A 21,571-nucleotide genomic window follows, 5' to 3' on the forward strand; every position below is an offset into this window, starting at 1 on the left:
AGACTGACGAAGGCATAGGCCAGTAAGGATAGCACACACACAAAAAGTACATACAAGGTGATACGTGAACTAACAGAAATATAAACAAAGTATCTGGGTATAAGGAAGAGAAGTGAAGGAATGATCAAAGAGGGCTTTGCCTAGGTGGTGATATTTAGTTAGGTCTTAAAGAAAGAGGTCAACATAGAAAACTGAGGGGCATCTGAGATAGAGCACAGGAGGAAGACATGGACACTGGAAAAAGACAGTGGCCTCAGAAAGAGCATGATGTGTCTGAGGAACACTGAAATGTTTCAAGTGGCTGGAACCTAGGCTGAAAAGGGGAGAAAGATGGACAGTTAGTATAGGTTGTTGAGGCAGCTTTATAAAGACTCTTGTACATTCAGCTAAAACATTCAACCATACAGACTGAGAAACCACTGGAAATGTGTATCAAGGGAAAAAAGATTAAACTGGACTTATAAATTTAATTCTGGTTATTAAACTGGCAATTAGTGTAGAAGATGAAGCAAAGCAAACCAGATCAACGGCAAGTAGACTGGTTTGGGAGAGCCTCACTGAATAGAGTCTATAGATTTCCTCTATCTGATGACTTTTAAAAATCAATGATTTCCCACCCACGCATGTACTTTTATAAGTCAACTGGATGATGTGGACTCCAGTCTCCTTATGTGTAAAATTTTAAATGCCGAGCTAGATGCCTTCCACGATCCTCCTTGCAGTATATACTTTTAAGGTCTAAGAACAAGCCACCATTTACTTCCTTAACATTTGACTTTAAGTAGAATTATATGAAAACTGCTTCTTTATTGTGAGACAATGGATACTGAATGGTAGTCTTATGATGTGCCAACTTTCTCAGGAAATCTGTTTCCTCCTGGACAACGTCCTGTTTCACAGGTATCATCACTGAGGTAATAAGGAAAAGAAAAGGAAGCATTAGCTGGGAAAATTTTTCTATACTATGAGGATGTGGGTAGAAAACTTCAAGCAATTAACTAAAAGGGCATATAGAAAAATATCATTTGCATCTTAAATCAAAACAGTTACATAATTTTTTAAAAACCTGAGTACATACTATTTCATTAATCCCACTGAGTTTGCCTGAAGTAAGCTTTGGTCTGGAAGCAGGCCTCGGAGGTGGGACAATGGTGCCTACAGAAAGAGGAGTTGTGGGCCTGGCTGGTTGAGGGGAAAAAGAGAATTTGAAGAAAATCATTAGTATGTAGCAATCCTTACATAAAGACATTCTATTATAAAGAAACTGTTGGTAATCAAAGCTCATTTTTCAGGAGGCTCTTTTTTGAGATGTAATCACAGATGTTGAAATACTGGGAATCTATCAAATATGCTTTATTTTGAAGTGACCAGTAATATTCTTGAAAAAAAGTTAACCTTTCAATAACTGACACATATAAATTTTATTCCTATTTCAATTATCTACACATATAAAAATTAAATCTGATACATTAGCTGATGAGAACAAACCAATTTTAGGCCAAAGGTCATTTGTTTATTGCCAATACATCTATTTTACAGATAGTAATTCCAGACCAAAAGGTTCTGAAGCTGTACCTCCAGAATAATATTGTAAACTCTAAATAAAATACTTACCTTAATTAAAATTATTAAATTTGACTTTTAAGTTGAACCACATTGTAACATTTTGGTGGGTAACATTATTTGAAATAATTAGATATTCTATTGGTTTACAAAACCAAAATTCCCCAAATCACTACAGTTAACTTTGGAAAGTGCTCAAAATAATATCTTAAATTGTTCCTAAGTCCTATATAAATTTAGTGTTGAGTTTTTCATGCCATTTGCTAATTTTACAAGTCAGAAATATCTGTATTCTTAATCTCATCACAATGTAAATTACTGGATAAATGTCAATGTATACATCATCAAAAGTCACAAATGTATTAGCATAATCAAAGCAGGAGTAAAAAAAATGGAAGTAAATAGGTTTAAACCCTCTTTAAAGTCATGTTTAATAATCATTAACAAATTAAATGATTTTCAAAGCCCTTTGGTTCACACTAAAATACAGGCTATAATTCAGAGACTGAAAAATATAATGGGTGGGAAGAAATATATTCAGTACGTTTTCAAAGTTTAGAGATGTACAAAATTAAAAATATGTAAGTGGGCCTAAGTATACACATGGGGAAATAAACTGCAAAGCTGAAGGCCTTTAATCATCAATGGAGGAATGAAGGAGGCATGAAAGGAAGGCGCATAGAGGTAGTAGGAAGAGACCTAAAGAAAAAGGTAGTCACACAGGATTGAAAGTTGTACATGCATGTGAAGTAGGGAATCACTTAGAAAGCATACCATAATAAGAGATAAAAGATGCAAGGGCTGTTCAGGTTGCTTAAGGAAAACAAAAAAGCTGGTAAATCAAGCTTAGATTCTGAAGCCACTGTCTTTTTCCAGTCAGTTCCCGTTCTTTCATGCTGCACAAACACTTGAAGCTGTACACTGGAAGAAATGTGCACAAAAATCTGAGGCTCATAACACCTCCCTGTGTATTACATGTCTACTTTAAAGATATGTTCATTATCAATGAAACCAGCACTAGCCTATGTTAAGTTATTTCAAACTTGTGAGAGAGTTTACACAGCAGAGGCATTTATTACTGATCAAGTGGCCTGTCCAAATGGCATTTAGATCGACTCAAACCAAGCCTGGTAGAAGTAGTTAGTTCAGTTCAAAATTTGCTTTTTGAGAAAAGCTAATAACAATACTTATTAACACCACTGTTTATAAATGAATCTATATTATATCTGCACAGGTCAATTAGGCACTGCCTCTAGAAGCCTCTGAAGGAGATAACTGCAATTGTTTACATTCTTCAATGTCCTATGTTTTATTTTTTGCTGGTGGTGGGGTGGAGCTCACTGCTACAAATTTCTATTAGAAGCAGTGTTTCAAGAAATATGAATTGGCCTGTGAAGTATAAAAAAACATTGGCGATAAGGGCTACTCTATATCTGCCCTCAGACATTAACTAAAGTGAATAGACAAAGCATGCTTGCCATACCATTCTTTATCTGAACAAAAGTGGAAACTAATCTAGAATCTAGAAGCAATAATGATGATGTAGAAGAAATAGCAGCAGCACTGTTAGCTGCTTCTGTAGGTACATTTTCAAAACATGTAATATTAGGCAAAGGTCACTGTGATCCTCAGAAATGCAGCTGTTGGAAGAAATCCCATCCAAAGCATTAGGAAACCTAAAAGTATTTTCAGCTTTACAATGCAATCTCTGGAATGCCTTCTCAGCAGCACTGGAGCTATTAATTGCAACAAGTTCATCAGTAAAGAAAATCCACTGACTTCACGGCCATGAAGCGAAAAGAACTATCTGTGCTCTCTAGTGGTGCTGTTACAGCGGAATAAAGTAGAGATTTGGGGGAAAAGTCTGGTGATGGACTTTCTAGACTCAGAATCTGACCGGGTTTCAAGTAAATGTTCAATTATCACACACCCAGGAAAATCAGTGAGAAAGGAAGTGAAGTTCCTACTCTGCTCTGTAAGGTCAGATGAATAAGAACAAAATAAAAAACTAGAAGCAACAGGAAAATTCTAGAACTAAAATATAAATCCATATAGCCAAAAAGTTATCTTGTTTTCATTATTTGAAACTAGAAAATTTAATAATACACAGAAGAAGAGCATAAGTTCAAACTACATTAACTGAAGAAAAGTATGTACATTAGAAACTTAAAATGCATATGAAAAACTGAAGGTCCAAAATTATATAAAGTCAGAATTATTCCTGTTTTCCCAGAGGAGCAAAGATAACTATTTACAGTCAGTACAAGATCTAAAAAGATTTGACAAGGTGGCAAAGCGATAATGCTGTGTATGTGTGGTACTCAACAAAGTTCATCATTGTCCTGTGATAAAACTGTCCCAGGAACTACATCAGAATACATCAGTGTTCGAGTTAATATTTAAAAACAGACCAATATTTTTCAAAAAATAATTTTAAGGTTTTTGTTTTTGTTTTTTTGCGAGCACAAGAGTTCAATTAATTCATGGGCAGAGAAAACAGTCTGGCACTTACCAAAGGGGAGGTAAGTGTAAGATATTTGTGTTAAATTTTTAAAAATACATATATTGATGTTTATATATATTCATATCTGATATAAACATGAATGCTTATTTATAGTCTACATGGTATAAGATGCAACTGAAACTATTTTTCAGCCAAGCCCGAATTAACATTTTAAAACATGTAACAACACTGGGATGCTTAATTATCAGTTATTAACTGATTGAAATTATTTTTTAGCCTGCTTTAAGATGAGGTCAGTGATGAATTAAGATTCTGGAAGACAAACAGGAGAGTAGGGAATGATCTCACAACCTGGACCTTGCTAAAATGTTAAAATGGGTACCTGGGTAGAGGATGTTAAGATGGGAGAGAAGTGCATTGCAAAGAATGGTGAGACAAAATTTAAGACTTGTTGTAACTAGCGAGTACCAAGAAAACATAAAAGTAAGTGAAATAAAAATTGAAGATAAAATGCCTATTTCATAACTTCACTTAGGACCAGTTCTGTAAAACAGGAGAATCCCAATTATGAATTAGTTTGATTAATAATTATATTCTGTTCAAGTGAAGACTTAATATTAATTACTATATAACAGGATAACTATCTATTTTGAGCATCATCAACATTTTTTTGAAAGGCAAAATTTATAACATTACTTTTCATACTATATAGGAAGATTTAAAAATGCATACTGAAGTGAATTTTAAAACCAGCAAAAAGTTAATAAATATTGTATCATTTCTTAACGGCCAAACATCAATGACCACTAAATGAAAACGAACAATTTTTTACCTGAAGTGATGGTGATATGAGCCATCTTTAGACAAGTAGCAAAAGGAAGAAAGAGTACTTTTATAAAAAGAAAGAGACTATACTAGAGAAAATATCAAGAAACAATGAGCAGAATTTTGAAGAAATTTCTATATAACTAAAACCTCTGTGATACCAATCTGAAAAATTTCACTCATAATGGGATATTAATAAAATTTGAAAATACTGCTGAGAACTCCTTATTCTAAATGCAAAATACCATTCCGACATTTTTACTAAACAAAAGAGAGATTTGGCAACAACATCAGGTTTTCCTGTACAATTACTTTCCTTATATAATATATATATAAGGTTAATTTTATAATACTAAATAGTAACAAATGCTCAATGAAAAAGGCTATAAAGCCACTTCAGATTATGTTCAACTACCTTCTATTGACTGTTTCTTGCTGTTTTACAAGTATTAAGTACAGATTACTTTCCCTTCAAAAGGTCAAATAGCGTTTAGTGTTTAGGGTTAAGGTTTCTTATAATCCACTTACAGTTTCTTTTAAAAATATTTTGTTTCTAAACAGTCTAATTTTAAAAACCAATATTTAATTTTTAGTAGTAAGATATTTCAACATGGCTTTTTTGTTGTTGCTGTTAATCTGCTAAAGTGTGATAGACAAAACAATGGCTTTAGAATAAGTAAGAGCCAGGTTTGAAACTTGTCCTCATCATTTACTAGCTATATAAACTTGGAGAAGTTACTTATTATCTCTGAGCTTTGCTTTTTTCATCTATAAAACAGGGACAACAAAAACAACTTCATGCTGCTGTTAATGTGGTGAAATTAAATAGAATGTGTGGCACTCCTAACAAAATTACCTAGCATGAACTAGACAGATTTAAGTTCTTGCCCCATGGTTCCAGCGCTTCCTTAACCCCAAATACTGGATGGCAATTCTTAAGTCCCAGAGAAGAGAGTAGAAAATCAATTAAAATTTATTTCATTTTCTTGTTTTGAACAAGCAGTGGTTTTATTAAACATACATTTTTGATGCCTGCTGTTTGACTAATGAAAAGAGAAACTTACTATATTCTTGCCAAAACAACTAAAAAGCATTTATCAACTTCTTTCATAAACTGCTTGGGAAGTGTTAAAGCCTTTCTAGAAAGCAGTTTGGCAATAAGTATCATGGACATCATCTTGTAACCCATAAGTTTTAAACTGATAAATTATTACAAGCATATTATGAGACATATGCACAAAATTTGTTATTTCTATGACTGTTCGTAATACTAGAAAATTAGATGCAACTTAAACTTCCATCAAGAAAGAACATTGATATGTATTTGTATTTGAATTATCTATAAACAATAAGAATTATTATTTGGATAATGATATAAAATGCCTAGAAATAAACATGGCAATTTAAAAAAACACTTAGTATTTTACACATGCTTATTGTTAAGTCATAGAGTATCTAAGAGAACAAAACCAAAATAAAATCACTTTTATTTGGCAATACAGAGGACAAATTTTTAGAAATTTTTATCATTAAGTACAACACACAAAAAGTGAATGAGAAAAAGCAACTAAAGTATTCTTTATACTTAAAACCCATATATATATATACATATATATATATATTTACCTGATGATGATGAAGTTAGTGAAGATGAAGATGAATCAAGAGATGGTCCAAATAGCGGGTCCCAAGCAAGTAAATCACTGGTTCCTTTTCTACCATAATATTTTAAAAGTACAAATTTTAACAAAAGAATATTTTATTAGTATACAATTTCTAGTCACTTATTTATATAATAATTCTATAGAAAGAATTCTAACAGCTCAATAAACATAATTAAAAAGTTGGGGCCAGGCACCATGGCTCATGCCTATAATCCCAACAGTTTTGGAGGCTCAGGCAAGAGGATCACTTGAGACTAGGAGTTCAAGATCAAGCCTGGGCAACATACATAGCAAGATCCAGTATCTACAAAAAAAATTTTTTTTAATTAGCCGGGCATGGTAGTGCATGCTTGTAGTCCTAGCTATCCGGGAGGCTAAGGAAGATCACTTGAGCCCATGAGTTCTGGGCTGCAATGAGCTATAATTGCACCACTGTACTCCAGCCTGGGTAACAAAGCAAGACCGTGTCCCTAAAAAAAATAATTTTTTTTAATTTAAAAGTTGGATACTCTACCAGTAGTATATGTGTAGAAATTAATTAACATATTTAACAGCCAATATTTGTTAGAAGCATAACCTAAGATAGCATGTGAAGTTAGCAGAGGAGAATGGGGAAGATTAATTCCCATTCATCATGCCTTGTTGGACTCAACAACCTTGGGGGCTGTCATAACGGGAATAATAATTTCAGCTTTACATATGAAAAAGAGCAGCACACGTCTAAATGAACTGCCCAAAGACATACAGCTACTTGATTTTAAAACAGGCTCGGGTCTGCTGGTTCACACACAGCACCCAATCCTGAACAGAAAATTTAAGTGGTATAAAATTGGGTTAAAATTTTATAAGGCCATACTTATTTTCAAAGATGAAGAAAAAGGGTAAAGTGATTTTTTAAGCCCTTAGGTACAGAAAGATGGCTTACATATTTTAATGTATCAAACTGCCATTATTATAAAAAATTTTAGGAAATCTTACACACAAAAAAGGCCCTCTATAATGAAAGTGCTGTAATTATCTAAGAGTACATATCCAGCATCTCAACATGCACCTACATGAAAGCACACTATACCTCGTACGATAAAGCTTAGCATTGCAACTGCATGATTCCTAAAAAGTTTTAAAACACTCAACAACTTATCTTTAAAAAATGACACATCCAATAAATACCACCACTGTGCTCAATTAGTACCTCAAAAGTATCAAATAATTGTAAGCTACCTATTTAATTAAGCCTACTTTTACTTGTGTTTTACATTAACTCTGGCCAGGCTTGATGGCTCACGCCTGTAATCACAGCACTTTGGGAGGCTCAGGAGTCTGAGTCCAGGAGTTCAAGACCAGCCTGGGAAACATAGCAAGACCCAGTATTTTTTTTGAAAAAAATTAGCTGGGAGGCAGGGGTGGGAGGATCGTTTGAACCTGGGACGTTAAGGCTGCAGTGAGCCATGATCACGCCACTGCACTCCAGCCTGAGAGACAGAATAAGACCCTGTCTCAAAACAGACAAGCAAAAAACCATTAACTCAAAGACAGTATTCTTACTGATGGACACAGAAGTAAAAGGAGACCCATCCAACACTGGCTTTTTTTTTTTTTTTTTAAGAAGAGCTGGCAACATGCCTTCTGGCCTCTCTCTCCCTTTTCAACTTGAGACACTTCTCTGTTTTGAAGCTTATGAAGTATATTATTTTATAAGGTCATGGTCAAAACTGAAGGAAGAAATGAGAAAATTCCCATGATACTAACAAGCTGAAATACAGATATGTATGAACTTAGGGTTTCATCATTTATTTAGAAGTAGTGAGGCTACCAAGGCCAACTGTGGTTAAATGGATTTTTTTCTTATTTTAAAAGGACATATTACCAAATGAGAAATAAATTTAAACTTCTAAAAACTCCAACAGGGCATCTGACAGCTCAGAAAACAGGATGATTAACAAAACTTTACAGTAATTAAAACTATAGAGCTAATAAAACTCTAGAAAAAAGGACAAAAGGATACTTAAAATGTAAGTGTGTGGAAGAAGAGATGAAAAGGTGGAGCACAGAAGATTTTCAGGGCAGCAAAAACACTCTGTATGATACTATAATGATGAATACATGTCCCCATTCATTTGTCCAACACCAAGAATGAACCCTAATGTAAACTGTGGACTTTATGTGATTATGATGTGTCAATGCAGGTTCACTGATTGTAACAAATGTACCACTCTGGTGAGAGAATTTGACTGTGAGACAGACTGGGCATATGAAGGGGCAGGGAGCATAAAGGGAAATCTCTGTGCTTTCCATTCAATTTTGCCATGAATCAAACACTGCTCTAAAAAATAGTCTATTTTTTAAAAAAATTAAACATGGAAACTTACTCATTGGGTGGAGCAGATGGCTTTGATTTTGTTAACTCCTCATCTAATTAAAAAATTAAAATATGAAAACTTCATAATCTGAGAAATAAAATATTTTAATGAAAAAGAGAAACTCTATACACATATCTCAACACTATGACAATTAAAAATTTTGGAATTGATAATGTAAATACAAACAATAATGAAGAAAAAGTAAATTAAGATTTTAACAAGTTTTCTATTTTGTACATTAAAATAACTGAAACTACTAAATCCTGATTTCTTCTAATATCTTTAGTAAGAAATTACTTAAGTCAATTAAACTGTGATATTCATTAAAATTGCTGTTTAGAAAAGAGAAAATATGGGTTGCAACTTTAAAAATAAGAAAAATGTTTAAATACATAAATTCTATTTAAGAATTTTAATTGATGAATCATGAATGCATTTTTCAAGTTCTAAGAATACTATTAGTGATTATTACATTGACAAAAAGTAGTTACTAACTCCTGAGGATGTCATATTTTGAAAAATTAAGAATCTTATAGCAACCTGGAGCAAGTCTCTTTATAAGATAGTTCGTTTTGCTACCTTTTGCATTTGTAACGTGCCTCATTTCACAAGCAAGTGGTAAACAGGGGAATAGCATCATTAATGCAAAACTCACGTTGGTGCATAAGCAATTTTTGCTGCACCTTCATGTTTTCTTTGCATCACCAAGCAATACCTGATGCAAAGTATATCAATATGAGTAACTTCCACAAACTATGGAGGAGCATCACAGTAAATGATATCCATTCACTCTACATTCTTCACTTGGCTCAGTTTGGTTGGTTGTTTTGCCTCAGTGTTTACTGTGCTATTCTTCAATATTTCTGCATTTTGCTCTCATCTCCACAACTCAGCACCCTCCATTTATCCTCATTTTCCTCACACCCCCTATCATTAAGCTACCATCAACATTTCTTTAAAGATAAAATCCTTACTTTTATTTATTTTGGTATTTATTAATTTCCTAGGTCTTTTAAACTGTGTTAGAATTTTTATTAAGACTGATGTTAAAGTTTTTGTTAAGTATTCTGTTAACAAAAGTACATAGCTTTTGAGTGGGCTGCTTCAACTATTTTTCCCACAACTCTTTGTTATTTTTAATGCATGATTCTGCAAAAGGTATTAGCACCCTAGAAAAGTTTTTAGTATAATTAAGTTTTTAGTACAATTAAATTTATAATCAAATTTGTAATTGTGACATAACTTAAAAATAGGGAAAGCTCAATATTACTCATCTTATAAATGAAATGTCTTCTAGTTTATAAGACACAGAATGCCAGTGAAACCCTTTAACACTCTTAATCAGAAGTTACTTTTTGGCTTTGGTGATTTCTGAAAAATGTTGTAGCCATGTATTAAAGTTTAAAGCATGTCTCTTAGCTCTACAGGAAATAATATAGATATGTTGTTTTCTATTTAAAGTAACTGTCCTTCTAGCCATTCAGCAGGGTTCATGATGAGAAAAGATCATTTATTTCTACAGCTACATAAGGGTAAAAGATTAACAAATTGCCTTATAAAGTTTAATAGACATAAAATAAGCAATTCAAATGTCAAACTTACTAGACAAATTCCGATTCATCTGTACCTAAAACAGAGATGCAAAATAGGTACCACAAAACAAATTAATTTGATAATGAAATATTTGGTAAAATGTTAATACTAGGAACCGAATTTTACATTGTTTTTAGTATATCTGCTCAATTGTAAAGTCTACTTACATAGAAGATATAGAGAAAAAACTGTCAGTAGTTTTTGTTTTACAGTAAAAAATAATACATGTAGTTTTAACACCTAATGTTTTTAAAATATTAAACCAGTATCTACAGCAAAACACTAAAACTTGCTAATCTGAAAATTTAATACAAATATTTTGAAAGTCAATCCTCAAAAATTACAATGATTTTAAAAGTCAATGGGCAAAAATATAAAATCTCGTACTTACTGGACTGTGTCTCTAGTAGTACATGGAAGAAAAAGAAAATTAGGTTAGAATTCTGAATAGTATATTTTTCTGTTCTAATAATTAATCATTCCCTATTCAATCATATCTAAAATACATACACCTTAAAACACATACACTGTCAGCTGGGAAAAAGTTAAGCAAATTAGGCAGCAAAATATATTCAGATACAATCTTTTCTAATCCAATATTAACTATTAAAATTGTTTTATTATTATTTTCATAGTATGAAATTAATACAAGTTCACTGTTTTAAAAACAAACAGAAAAGAGAAGACTACAAAAGAAAAAATTTAAAACTATTCACAATCTCACTATCCATATATTCCTCTAGGCTTTTATTTTACATATTTACACACATATTTTAAATTAGTTATGCTCTGACATAATATACATTTTTAATGGTTTGCAACCTCATACTTTGTATATATTCACCACCTTTTTTGTTTTTTTGACACGAAGTCTCGCTCTGTCACCCAGGCTAGAGTGCAGTGGTGCAATCTCCACTCACTGCAACCTCCGCCTCACGGTTTTCAAGCAATTCTCCTGCCTCAGCCTCCCGAGCAGCTGGGACCACAGGCGCATGCCACCATGCCCAGCTAATTTTTTGTATTTTTTTTTAGTAGAGACGGGGTTTCATTGTGTTAGCCAGGATGGTCTCTTGATCTCCTGACCTTGTGATCTGCCCACTTCAGCCTCCCAAAGTGCTGGGATTACAGGTGTGAGCCACCACGCCCGGCCCTATACTCACCATCTTTTAAGCAACTCTGTACTTCAACATCAATCTTAATGTTAAATAGTAATGGTACAATAAAACCTCATTTCAGAAATATTTTTGGTAGAAAGAAAATAGTTTTGAAACTAAATTCTGAAGTACATGACTGGGAGAAAACCACCTTTTTTCCCAAACAAATACATGTAACTACTTAAAATATGTAATTACACAATAATATGAAATGGTGAGAACCTTTATTCTTCATTATCAAGAAGAACAGATTTAATGTCAATCAATGATGATCACATATAGGTATACTTAACTGCCATCCTAAGAAATGCTTTTTTCACATAGTGTAACATTTTTAAATTTAAAATTGACATCAATGAGGAAAAAAATTAGTGGGATAATGTTTTATTTCTCCCTCAAATCCTATTAGGTATGGTATTTTAGAATTGAGGAATTAACTATTACCACTAAGAACTCTTATCTGTGCCTTTCCTTGTTTGAAAAGTATGGGAAAATAAATGTTACAGTGGCAGACTTTAAAAAAAGGCAAATAGGGCGGCGCACCCAAGATGGCCGAATAGGAACAGCTCCAGCCTCCAGCTCCCAGTGTGAGTGACACAGAAGACGGGTGATTTCTGCATTTTCTCTCTCTCTTTTTTTTTTTTTTTTTTAGACGGAGTCTTGCTTGTGGCCCAGGCTGGAGTGCAGTGGCCGGATCTCAGCTCACTGCAAGCTCCGCCTCCCGGGTTCCCGCCATTCTCCTGCCTCAGCCTCCCGAGTAGCTGGGACTACAGGCGCCGCCACCTCGCCCGGCTAGTTTTTTGTATTTTTAGTAGAGACGGGGTTTCACCGTGTTAACCAGGAGGGTCTCGATCTCCTGACCTCGTGATCCGCCCGTCTCGGCCTCCCAAAGTGCTGGGATTACAGGCTTGAGCCACCGCGCCCGGCGATTTCTGCATTTTCAACTGAGGTACCGGGTTCATCTCACTGGGGAGTGCCGGACAACTGGTGCTGGTCAGCTGGTGCAGCCCAACCAGTGAGAGTTGAAGCAGGGCAAGGCATCGCCTCACCTGGGAAGTGCAAGGGGGAAGGGAATCCCTTTTCCTAGCCAAGGGAAACTGAGACACACAACACCTGAAAAATCGGGTAACTCCCACCCAAATACTGCACTTTACCAAGGGACTTAGCAAAAGGCACACCAGGAGATTATATCGCACACCTGGCCCAGAGGATCCCATGCCCACGGAGCCTCCCTCATTGCTAGCACAGCAATCTAACTGCAAGGCGGCAGTGAGGCTGGGGGAGGGGCGCCCGCCATTGCTGAGGCTTAAGTGGGTAAACAAAGCCGCCAGGAAGCTCAAATTGGGTGAAGCCCACTGCAGCTCAAGGAGGCCAGTCTGCCTCTGTAGACTCCTCCTCTGGGGACAGGGCATAGCTAAACCAAAAGCAGCAGAAACCTTGGCAGAGGTAAATGCCCCTGTCTGACAGCTTTGAAGAGAGCAGTGGATCTCCCAACACGGAGGTTGAGATCTGAGAACGGGCAGACTGCCTGCTCAAGTGGGTCCCTGACCCCTGAGTAGCCTAACTGGGAGACATCCCCCACTAGGTGCAGACTGACACCTCACACCTCACATGGTGGGGTACACCCCTGAGACGAAGCTTCCAGAGCAAAAATCAGACAGCAACACTCACTATTCAGCAATAGTCTATCTTCTGCAGCCTCTGCTGCTGATACTCAGGCAAACAGGGTCTGGAGTGGACCTCAAGCAAACTCCCACAGACCTACAGCTGAGGGTCCTGACTGTTAGAAGGAAAACTAACAAACAGAAAGGACACCCACACCAAAACCCCATCAGCACGTCACCATCATCAAAGACCAAAGGCAGATAAAACCACAAAGATGGGGAAAAAGCAGTATAGAAAAGCTGGAAATTCAAAAAATCAGAGCACATCTCCCCCTCCAAAGGAACGCAGCTCATCGCCAGCAATGGAACAAAGCTGGGCGGAGAATGACTTTGATGAGCTGAGAGAAGAAGGCTTTAGTCGATCAAACTTCTCAGAGCTAAAGGAGGAACTACGTAACCAGCACAAAGAAACTAAAAACCTTGAAAAAAGAATGGATGAATGGATAACCAGAATAATCAATGCAGAGAAGACCTTAAAAGAACTGATGGAGATGAAAACAATTAACACGAGAAATATGTGACAAATGCACAAGCTTCAGTAACCGACTCAATCAACTGGAAGAAAGAGTATCAGCGACTGAAGATCAAATGAATGAAATGAAGCGAGAAGTGTGGAGAAAAAAGAGTAAAAAGAAATGAACAAAGCCTCCAAGAAGTATGGGATTATGTGAAAAGACCAAATCTACATCTGATTGGTGTGCGTGAAAGTGACGGGGAAAATGGAACCAAGTTGGAAAACACTCTTCAGGATATCATCCAGGAGAACTTCCTCAACCTAGTAAGGCAGACCACCATCCAAATTCAGGAAATACAGAAAATGCCGCAAAGATACTCCTTGAGAAGAGCAAATCCAAGACACGTAATTGTCAGATTCACCAAAGTTGAAATGAAGGAAAAAATGTTAAGGGCAGCCAGAGAGAAAGGTCGGGTTACACGCAAAGGGAAGCCCATCAGACTAACAGCAGATCTCTCAGCAGAAACTCTACAAGCCAGAAGAGAGTGGGGGCCAGTATTCAACATTCTTAAAGAAAAGAATTTTCAACCCAGAATTTCACATCCAACCAAACTAAGTTTCATAAGTGAAGGAGAAATAAAATCCTTTACAGACAAGCAAATGCTTAGAGATTTTGTCACCACCAAGCCTGCCCTACAAGAGATCCTGAAGGAAGCACTAAACATGGAAAGGAAAAACAAGTACCAGCCATTGCAAAAACATGTCAAAATGTAAAGTCCATCGATGCTAGGAAGAAACTGCATCAACTAGTAAGCAAAATAATCAGCTAATATCATAATGGCAGTTCACACATAACAATATTAACCTTAAATGTAAATGGACTAAATGGTCCAATTAAAAGACACAGACTGGCAAATTGGATAAAGAGTCAAGACCCATCAGTCTGCTGTCTTCAGGAGACCCATCTCACATGCAGAGACACACATAGGCTCAAAATAAAGGGATGGAGGAAGATCTACCAAGCAAATGGAAAACAAAAAAAAGCAGAGGTTGCAATCCTAGTCTCTGATAAAACAGACTTTAAACCATCAAAGATCAAAAGAGACAAAGAAGGCCACTACATAATGGTAAAGGGATCAATTCATCAGGAAGAGCTAACTATCCGAAATATATATGCACCCAACACAGGAGCACCCAGATTCATAAAGCAAGTCCTTAGAGACTTACAAAGAGACTTAGACTCCCATACAATAATAATGGGAGACTTTAACACCCCACTGGCAACATTAGACAGATCAACAAGACAGAAAGCTAACAAGGATATCCAGGAATTGAACTCAACTCTGCACCAAGCGGACTTAATAGACATCTACAGAACTCTCCACCCCAAATCAACAGAATATACATTCTTCTCAGGACCACATCACACTTATTCCAAAATTGACCACATAGTTGGAAGTAAAGCACTCCTCAACAAATGTAAAAGAACAGAAATTATAATAAACTGTCTCTCAGACCACAGTGCAATTAAACTAGAACTCAGGACTAAGAAACTCAATCAAAAGTGCTCAACTACATGCAAACTGAACAACCTGCTCCTGAATGACTACTGGGTATATAATGAAATGAAGGCAGAAATAAAGATGTTCTTTGAAACCAATGAGAACAAAGATACAACATACCAGAATCTCTGGGACACGTTTAAAGCAGTGTGTAGAGGGAAATTTATAGCACTAAATGCCCACAAGAGAAAGTAGGAAAGATCTAAAATTGACACCCTAACATCACAATTAAAAGAACTAGAGAAGCAAGAGCAAACACATTCAAAAGCTAGCAGAAGGCAAGACATAACTAAGATCAGAGCAGAACTGAAGGAGATAGAGACACAAAAAACCCTCCAAAAAATCAATGGATCCAGAAGCTGGTGTTTTGAAAAGATCAACAAAATTGACAGACCGCTAGCAAGACTAATAAAGAAGAAAAGAAAGAAGAATCAAATAGACGCAATAAAAAATGATAAAGGGGATATCACCACCGACCCCACAGAAATACAAACTACCATCAGAGAATACTATAAACACCTCTACGCAAATAAACTAGAAAACCTAGAAGAAATGGATAATTTCCGGGACACATACACTTTCCCAAGACTAAACCAGGAAGAAGTTGAATCCCTGAACAGACCAATAGCAGGCTCTGAAATTGAGGCAATAATTAATAGCCTACCAACCAAAAAAAGTCCAGGACCAGACGGATTCACAGCCAAATTCGACCAGAGGTACAAGGATGAGTTGGTACCATTCCTTCTGAAACTATTCCAATCAATAGAGGGAATCCTCCCTAACTCATTTTATGAGGCCAACATCATCCTGATACCAAAGCCTGACAGAGATACAACAAAAAAAGAGAATTTTAGACCAATATCCCTGATGAACATCGATGCAAAAATCCTCAATAAAATACTGGCAAACCGAATCCAGCAGCACATCAAAAAGCTTATCCACCATGATCAAGTGGGCTTCATCCCTGGGATGCAAGGGTGGTTCAACATACGCAAATCAAAAAACGTAATCCAGCATATGAACAGAACCAAAGACAAAAACCACATGATTATCTCAATAGATGCAGAAAAGGCCTTTGACAAAATTCAACAGCCCTTCATGCTAAAAATTCTCAATAAATTCGGTATTGATGGAATGTATCTCAAAATAATAAGAGCTATTTATGAGAAACCCATAGCCAATATCATACTGAATGGGCCAAGAAAGCATTCCCTTCGAAAACTGGCATAAGACAGGGATGCCCTCTCTCACCACTCCTATTCAACATAGTGTTGAAAGTTCTGGCTAGGGCAATCAGGCAAGAGAAAGAAATCAAGGGTATTCAGTTAGGAAAAGAAGAAGTCAAATTGTCCCTGTTTGCAGATGACATGATTGTGTATTTAGAAAACCCCATCGTCTCAGCCCAAAATCTCCTTAAGCTGATAAGCAACTTCAGCAAAGTCTCAGGATACAAAATTAATGTGCAAAAATCACAAGCATTCTTATACACCAGTAACAGACAAACGGAGAGCCAAATCATGAATGAACTCCCATTCACAATAGCTTCAAAGAGAATAAAATACCTAGGAATCCAACTTACAAGGGATGTAAAGGACCTCTTCAAAGAGAACTACAAACCACTGCTCGGTGAAATAAAAGAGGACACAAACAAATGGAAGAACATACCATGCTCATGGATAGGAAGAATCAATATTGTGAAAATGGCCATACTGCCCAAGGTAATTTATAGATTCAATGCCATCCCCATTAAGCTACCAAAGACTTTCTTCACAGAATTGGAAAAAACTGCTTTAAAGTTCATATGGAACAAAAAAAGACCCCGCATTGCCAAGAACATCCTAAGACAAAAGAACAAAGCTGGAGGCATCACGCTACCTGACTTCAAACTATAATACAAGGCTACAGTAATCAAAACAGCATGGTACTGGTACCAAAACAGAGATATAGACCAATGGAACAGAACAGAGCCCTCAGAAATAATACCATACATCTATAGCCATCTGATCTTTGACAAACCTGACAAAAACAAGAAACGGGGAAAGGATTCCCTATTTAATAAATGGTGCTGGGAAAATTGGCTAGCCATAAGTAGAAAGCTGAAATTGAATCCTTTCCTTACTCCTTATATGAAAATTAATTCAAGATGGATTAGAGACTTAAATGTTAGACCTAAAACCATAAAAACCCTAGAAGAAAACCTAGGTAATACCATTCAGGACATAGGCATGGGCAAGGACTTCATGTCTAAAACACCAAAAGCAACGAAAACAAAAGCCAAAATTGACAAATGGGATCGAATTAAACTAAAGAGCTGCTGCACAGCAGAAGAAACTACCATCAGAGTGAACAGGCAACCTACAGAATGGGAGAAAATTTTTGCAATCTACTCATCTGACAAAGGGCTAATATCCAGAACCTATAAAGAACTCAATCAAATTTACAAGAAACAAACAACCCCATCAAAAAGTGGGCAAAGGATATGAACAGACACTTCTCAAAAGAAGACATTCATACAGCCGACACATGAAAAAAATGCTCATCATCACTTGCCATCAGAGAAATGCAAATCAAAACCACAATGAGATACCATCTCACACCAGTTAGAATGGCAATCATTAAAAAATCAGGAAACAACAGGTGCTGGAGAGGATATGGAGAAATAGGAACACTTCTACACTGTTGGCTGGACTGTAAACTAGTTCAACCACTGTGGAAAACAGTGTGGCAATTCCGCAAGGATCTAGAACTAGAAATACCATATGACCCAGCCATCCCATTACTGGGGATATACCCAAAGGATTATAAGTCATGCTGCTATAAAGACACATGCACACGTATGTTTATTGCGGCACTATTCACAATAGTAAAGACTTGGCATCAACCCAAATGTCCATCAATGACAGCCTGGATTAAGAAAATGTGGCACATATACACCATGGAATACTACGCAGCCATAAAAAAGGATGAGTTCGTGTCCTTTGTAGGGACATGGATGCAGCTGGAAAACATCATTCTCAGCAAACTATAGCAAGAACAGAAAACCAAATACCACATGTTCTCACTCATAGATGGGAAGTGAACAATGAGATCACTTGGACACAGGAAGGGGAGCATCACACACCAGGTCCTATTGTGGGGAGAGGGTAGTGGGAAGGGATAGCATTAGGAGATAAACCTAATGTAAATGACGAGTTAATGGGTGCAGCACACCAACATGGCACATGTACACATATGTAACAAAGCTGCACATTGTGCACATGTGCCCTAGAACTTAAAGTATAATAAAATTTTTAAAAATGCAAATATATAATTTAATCTTTAAATTCACTTTTATAAAATTCCCTCTTACATAAGGCTCACAAAACATAGAAGAAACACTTCAAAATTAGATGAGGCAAAAATTAATACTGCCAATTCAAAGAATTCTGCCAGAGACATATAGCACTGTTTATCAAATGCAACAAATGGCGGAAATAGTGAATTTTTGACATTTTCACTTTCTACTTTCAAAAGGAAGCAAAATTAAGCCAAACTCACAAGTCTATTTGCCTGCATAAAAATTAAAAACTAAGTATTTCTTCAGCCAACATGCTTAACAATTGCTAAGTAATGTTTGACCAGAAACAGATGGGTAAGAAAAATAAAGACTTTATATTACAGAGTACAAATGTGTTTGTACTTACAGATATTGCTGGGGAGAGTGTTATATTCCCTATAGATACTTTTAATTCATCCAAAGAAGCCATTGTGTGATGTGAGTTATTTGGATGCATAGGCTTAATTTCTATCCGATACTTCTTTGGTTCTTCATCTTCAGAGTCAGAATCAGTAGATGAGTAGAAATGGTTCTCTTTGGTATGTGAGTTTCAGTTAAAGAATTGTTTCTAAATTACCTTAGGCGTATAACCAGTTTTTCACACATCTATTTTTAAAAAAGAATGAAACCTTTAAGAGTAACACAGACTTTAGGCCGGGCGTGATGGCTCACACCTGTAATTCCAGCACTTTGGGAGGCTGAGGCAGGCAGATCACAAGGTCAGGAGTTCGAGGCCATCTTGGCTAACAAGTAGAAACCTTGTCTCTACTAAAAATACAAAAAATTAGCTGGGCATGGTGGCACGCACCTGTAGTCCCAGATACTCAGGAGGCTGAGGCATGAGAATCACTTTCACCCAGGAGTAAGAGGTTTAAGTGAGCCAAGATCTCACCACTGCACTCCTGCCTGGGAGACAGAGTGAGACTTTGTCTCAAAACACACACACACACACACACACACACACACGAGTAAAACAGACTTTAACAGAAATAAGATTACTAACTTTTATTAATATGTCAAGGCCGGGCATGGTGGCTCACACCTGTAATCCCAGCACCTTGGGAGGCCAAGGCAGGTGGTTCACTTGAGGTCAGGAGTTTGAGACCAGCCTGGCCAATATAGTGAAATTCTGTCTCTACTAAAAATACAAACAATGGCCAGACATGGTACGCACACTTGTAATCCCAGCTACTTGGGGGGCTGAGGCAGAAGAACCGCTGAAACCTGGGAGGCAGAGGCTGCAGTGAGCCAAGATTGTGCCACTGCATTCCTGCCCGGGCAACAGAGCAACACTCTGTCTCAAAAAAACAAACAAACAAAAAAACCAATACGTCAAATGACAAATAAGGAATTACATTTTATAATTAATAAAAAATTGGAAGAGGCTTTAAGTAATATATGATTTTCTTATAACTGCCTCCTTATATGCCAACATAATCCATAAGAATACCCAGATGATGAAAGGATATCATTCTGATTTGTTTCTGGTTTAATACTGTAGCCTTCTTCATCTACATCAGGAATGTTCTAAGGGAAAAAGAAAAAAAAAATTATGACAACTCCAACGTACAAAATTATTAGAGATTATCAAAGTAGCCTCAAGTATTACTAAGGAACTAAACCACTTCTCAGGTATCAACAGGTTAACGAGATGATTAACACTGAAGAAAAATTACATCCTTGGCCAGGCGCGGTGGCTCAAGCCTGTAATCCCAGCACTTTGGGAGACCGAGACGGGCGGATCATGAGGTCAGGAGATCGAGACCATCCTGGCTAACATGGTGAAACCCCGTCTCTACTAAAAACTACAAAAAACTAGCCAGGTGAGGTGGCGGCGCCTGTAGTCCCAGCTACTCGGGAGGCTGAGGCAGGAGAATGGCGTAAACCCAGGAGGTGGAGCTTGCAGTGAGCTGAGATCCGGCCACAGCACTCCAGCCTGGGTGACAGAGCGAGACTCCGTCTCAAAAAAACACAAACAAACAAAAAAAATTACATCCTTTTAGTTAATTAGCTTCAAATCACACTCCATGCTTTGGATATCTGAAAGAGGGAAAACCTGCAAAATGAAACAGGAGAGACACAACTCATAATTTCAGGGCAAGAAATCACCGAGGTGGAGACCAATTCAGATTGCTCAAAATCTACAGTTTCTGCTACAAATGAGGAAGAATACGTTAGTTTAAAAACTACATGTGATTTGAAAGCTATTATCAAGTTAAATATTCTTTTTGCTATAAGCTCTATGGAAATATAAGATCTAGCACCTCTTTACACAGTTTAAAGTTTGGGTGAACTAGCGAAACTATCTAAGACAAACCATCAATGTCTGCCAACATGCCAGAGAGTGACAACCAGATACCATGTGTCTCATGAGAGAGGCAGGCCTGACAAAATAAAACAAGACCAAAAAAACCTTGAACCTGGATCTGATCAAGCCTCTAGATCCAAATGCCAATTTAAATAATATAAAGAAGTAAAACATAATACAGTATGGCAACATAATCAGCAAAATCCAGACTAAAGGAAACTATAAAACAAACCACCTAGTCTTGCCAATAAAAACACAGAAAGCGGACTGGGTGCAGTGGCTCACACCAGTAATCCCAGCACTTTGGGAGGCCAAAGCAGGCGGATCATGAGGTCAAGAGATCAAGACCATCCTGGCCAACATGCTGAAACTCTGTCTCTACTAAAAATACAAAAGTTAGCTGGGCATGGTGGCGCGTGCTTGTAATCCCAGTTACTTCGGAGGCTGAGGCTGGAGAATGGCTTGAACCCAGGAGGTAGAGGTTGCAGTGAGTCAAGATCATGCCACTACACTCCAGCCTGGTGACAGAGCAAGACTCCGTCTCAAAAAAAACAAAAACAAAAACAAAAAAACCAGAAAGCTAAACAGAGAGGGAGGGAGGGAAGGGGAACCTATAGATCAAGAGAGACTTAAGACATATCAAC

General features: G+C 36.7%; 1 protein-coding gene across 1 annotated transcript in view; it reads right to left on the bottom strand.

The window, feature by feature from the left end:
- The window catches only part of FCHO2 (FCH and mu domain containing endocytic adaptor 2), a 136,818-nt gene that overhangs the window by 26,103 nt on the left and 89,144 nt on the right, over window positions 1-21,571 (bottom strand). Inside the window, exons 12-18 of the mRNA XM_023207961.1 lie at window positions 20,089-20,146; window positions 18,987-19,162; window positions 10,861-10,872; window positions 10,479-10,503; window positions 8,886-8,928; window positions 6,479-6,567; window positions 1,079-1,182 (exon numbers count right to left, since the gene is read on the bottom strand). Of these exons, the coding sequence (XP_023063729.1) occupies window positions 1,079-1,182; window positions 6,479-6,567; window positions 8,886-8,928; window positions 10,479-10,503; window positions 10,861-10,872; window positions 18,987-19,162; window positions 20,089-20,146 (507 nt within the window). The remainder of the gene's footprint in view (window positions 1-1,078; window positions 1,183-6,478; window positions 6,568-8,885; window positions 8,929-10,478; window positions 10,504-10,860; window positions 10,873-18,986; window positions 19,163-20,088; window positions 20,147-21,571) is intronic.

Source organism: Piliocolobus tephrosceles, chromosome 4 (assembly GCF_002776525.5).
Source record: "Piliocolobus tephrosceles isolate RC106 chromosome 4, ASM277652v3, whole genome shotgun sequence".
Taxonomy (NCBI): domain Eukaryota; kingdom Metazoa; phylum Chordata; class Mammalia; order Primates; family Cercopithecidae; genus Piliocolobus; species Piliocolobus tephrosceles.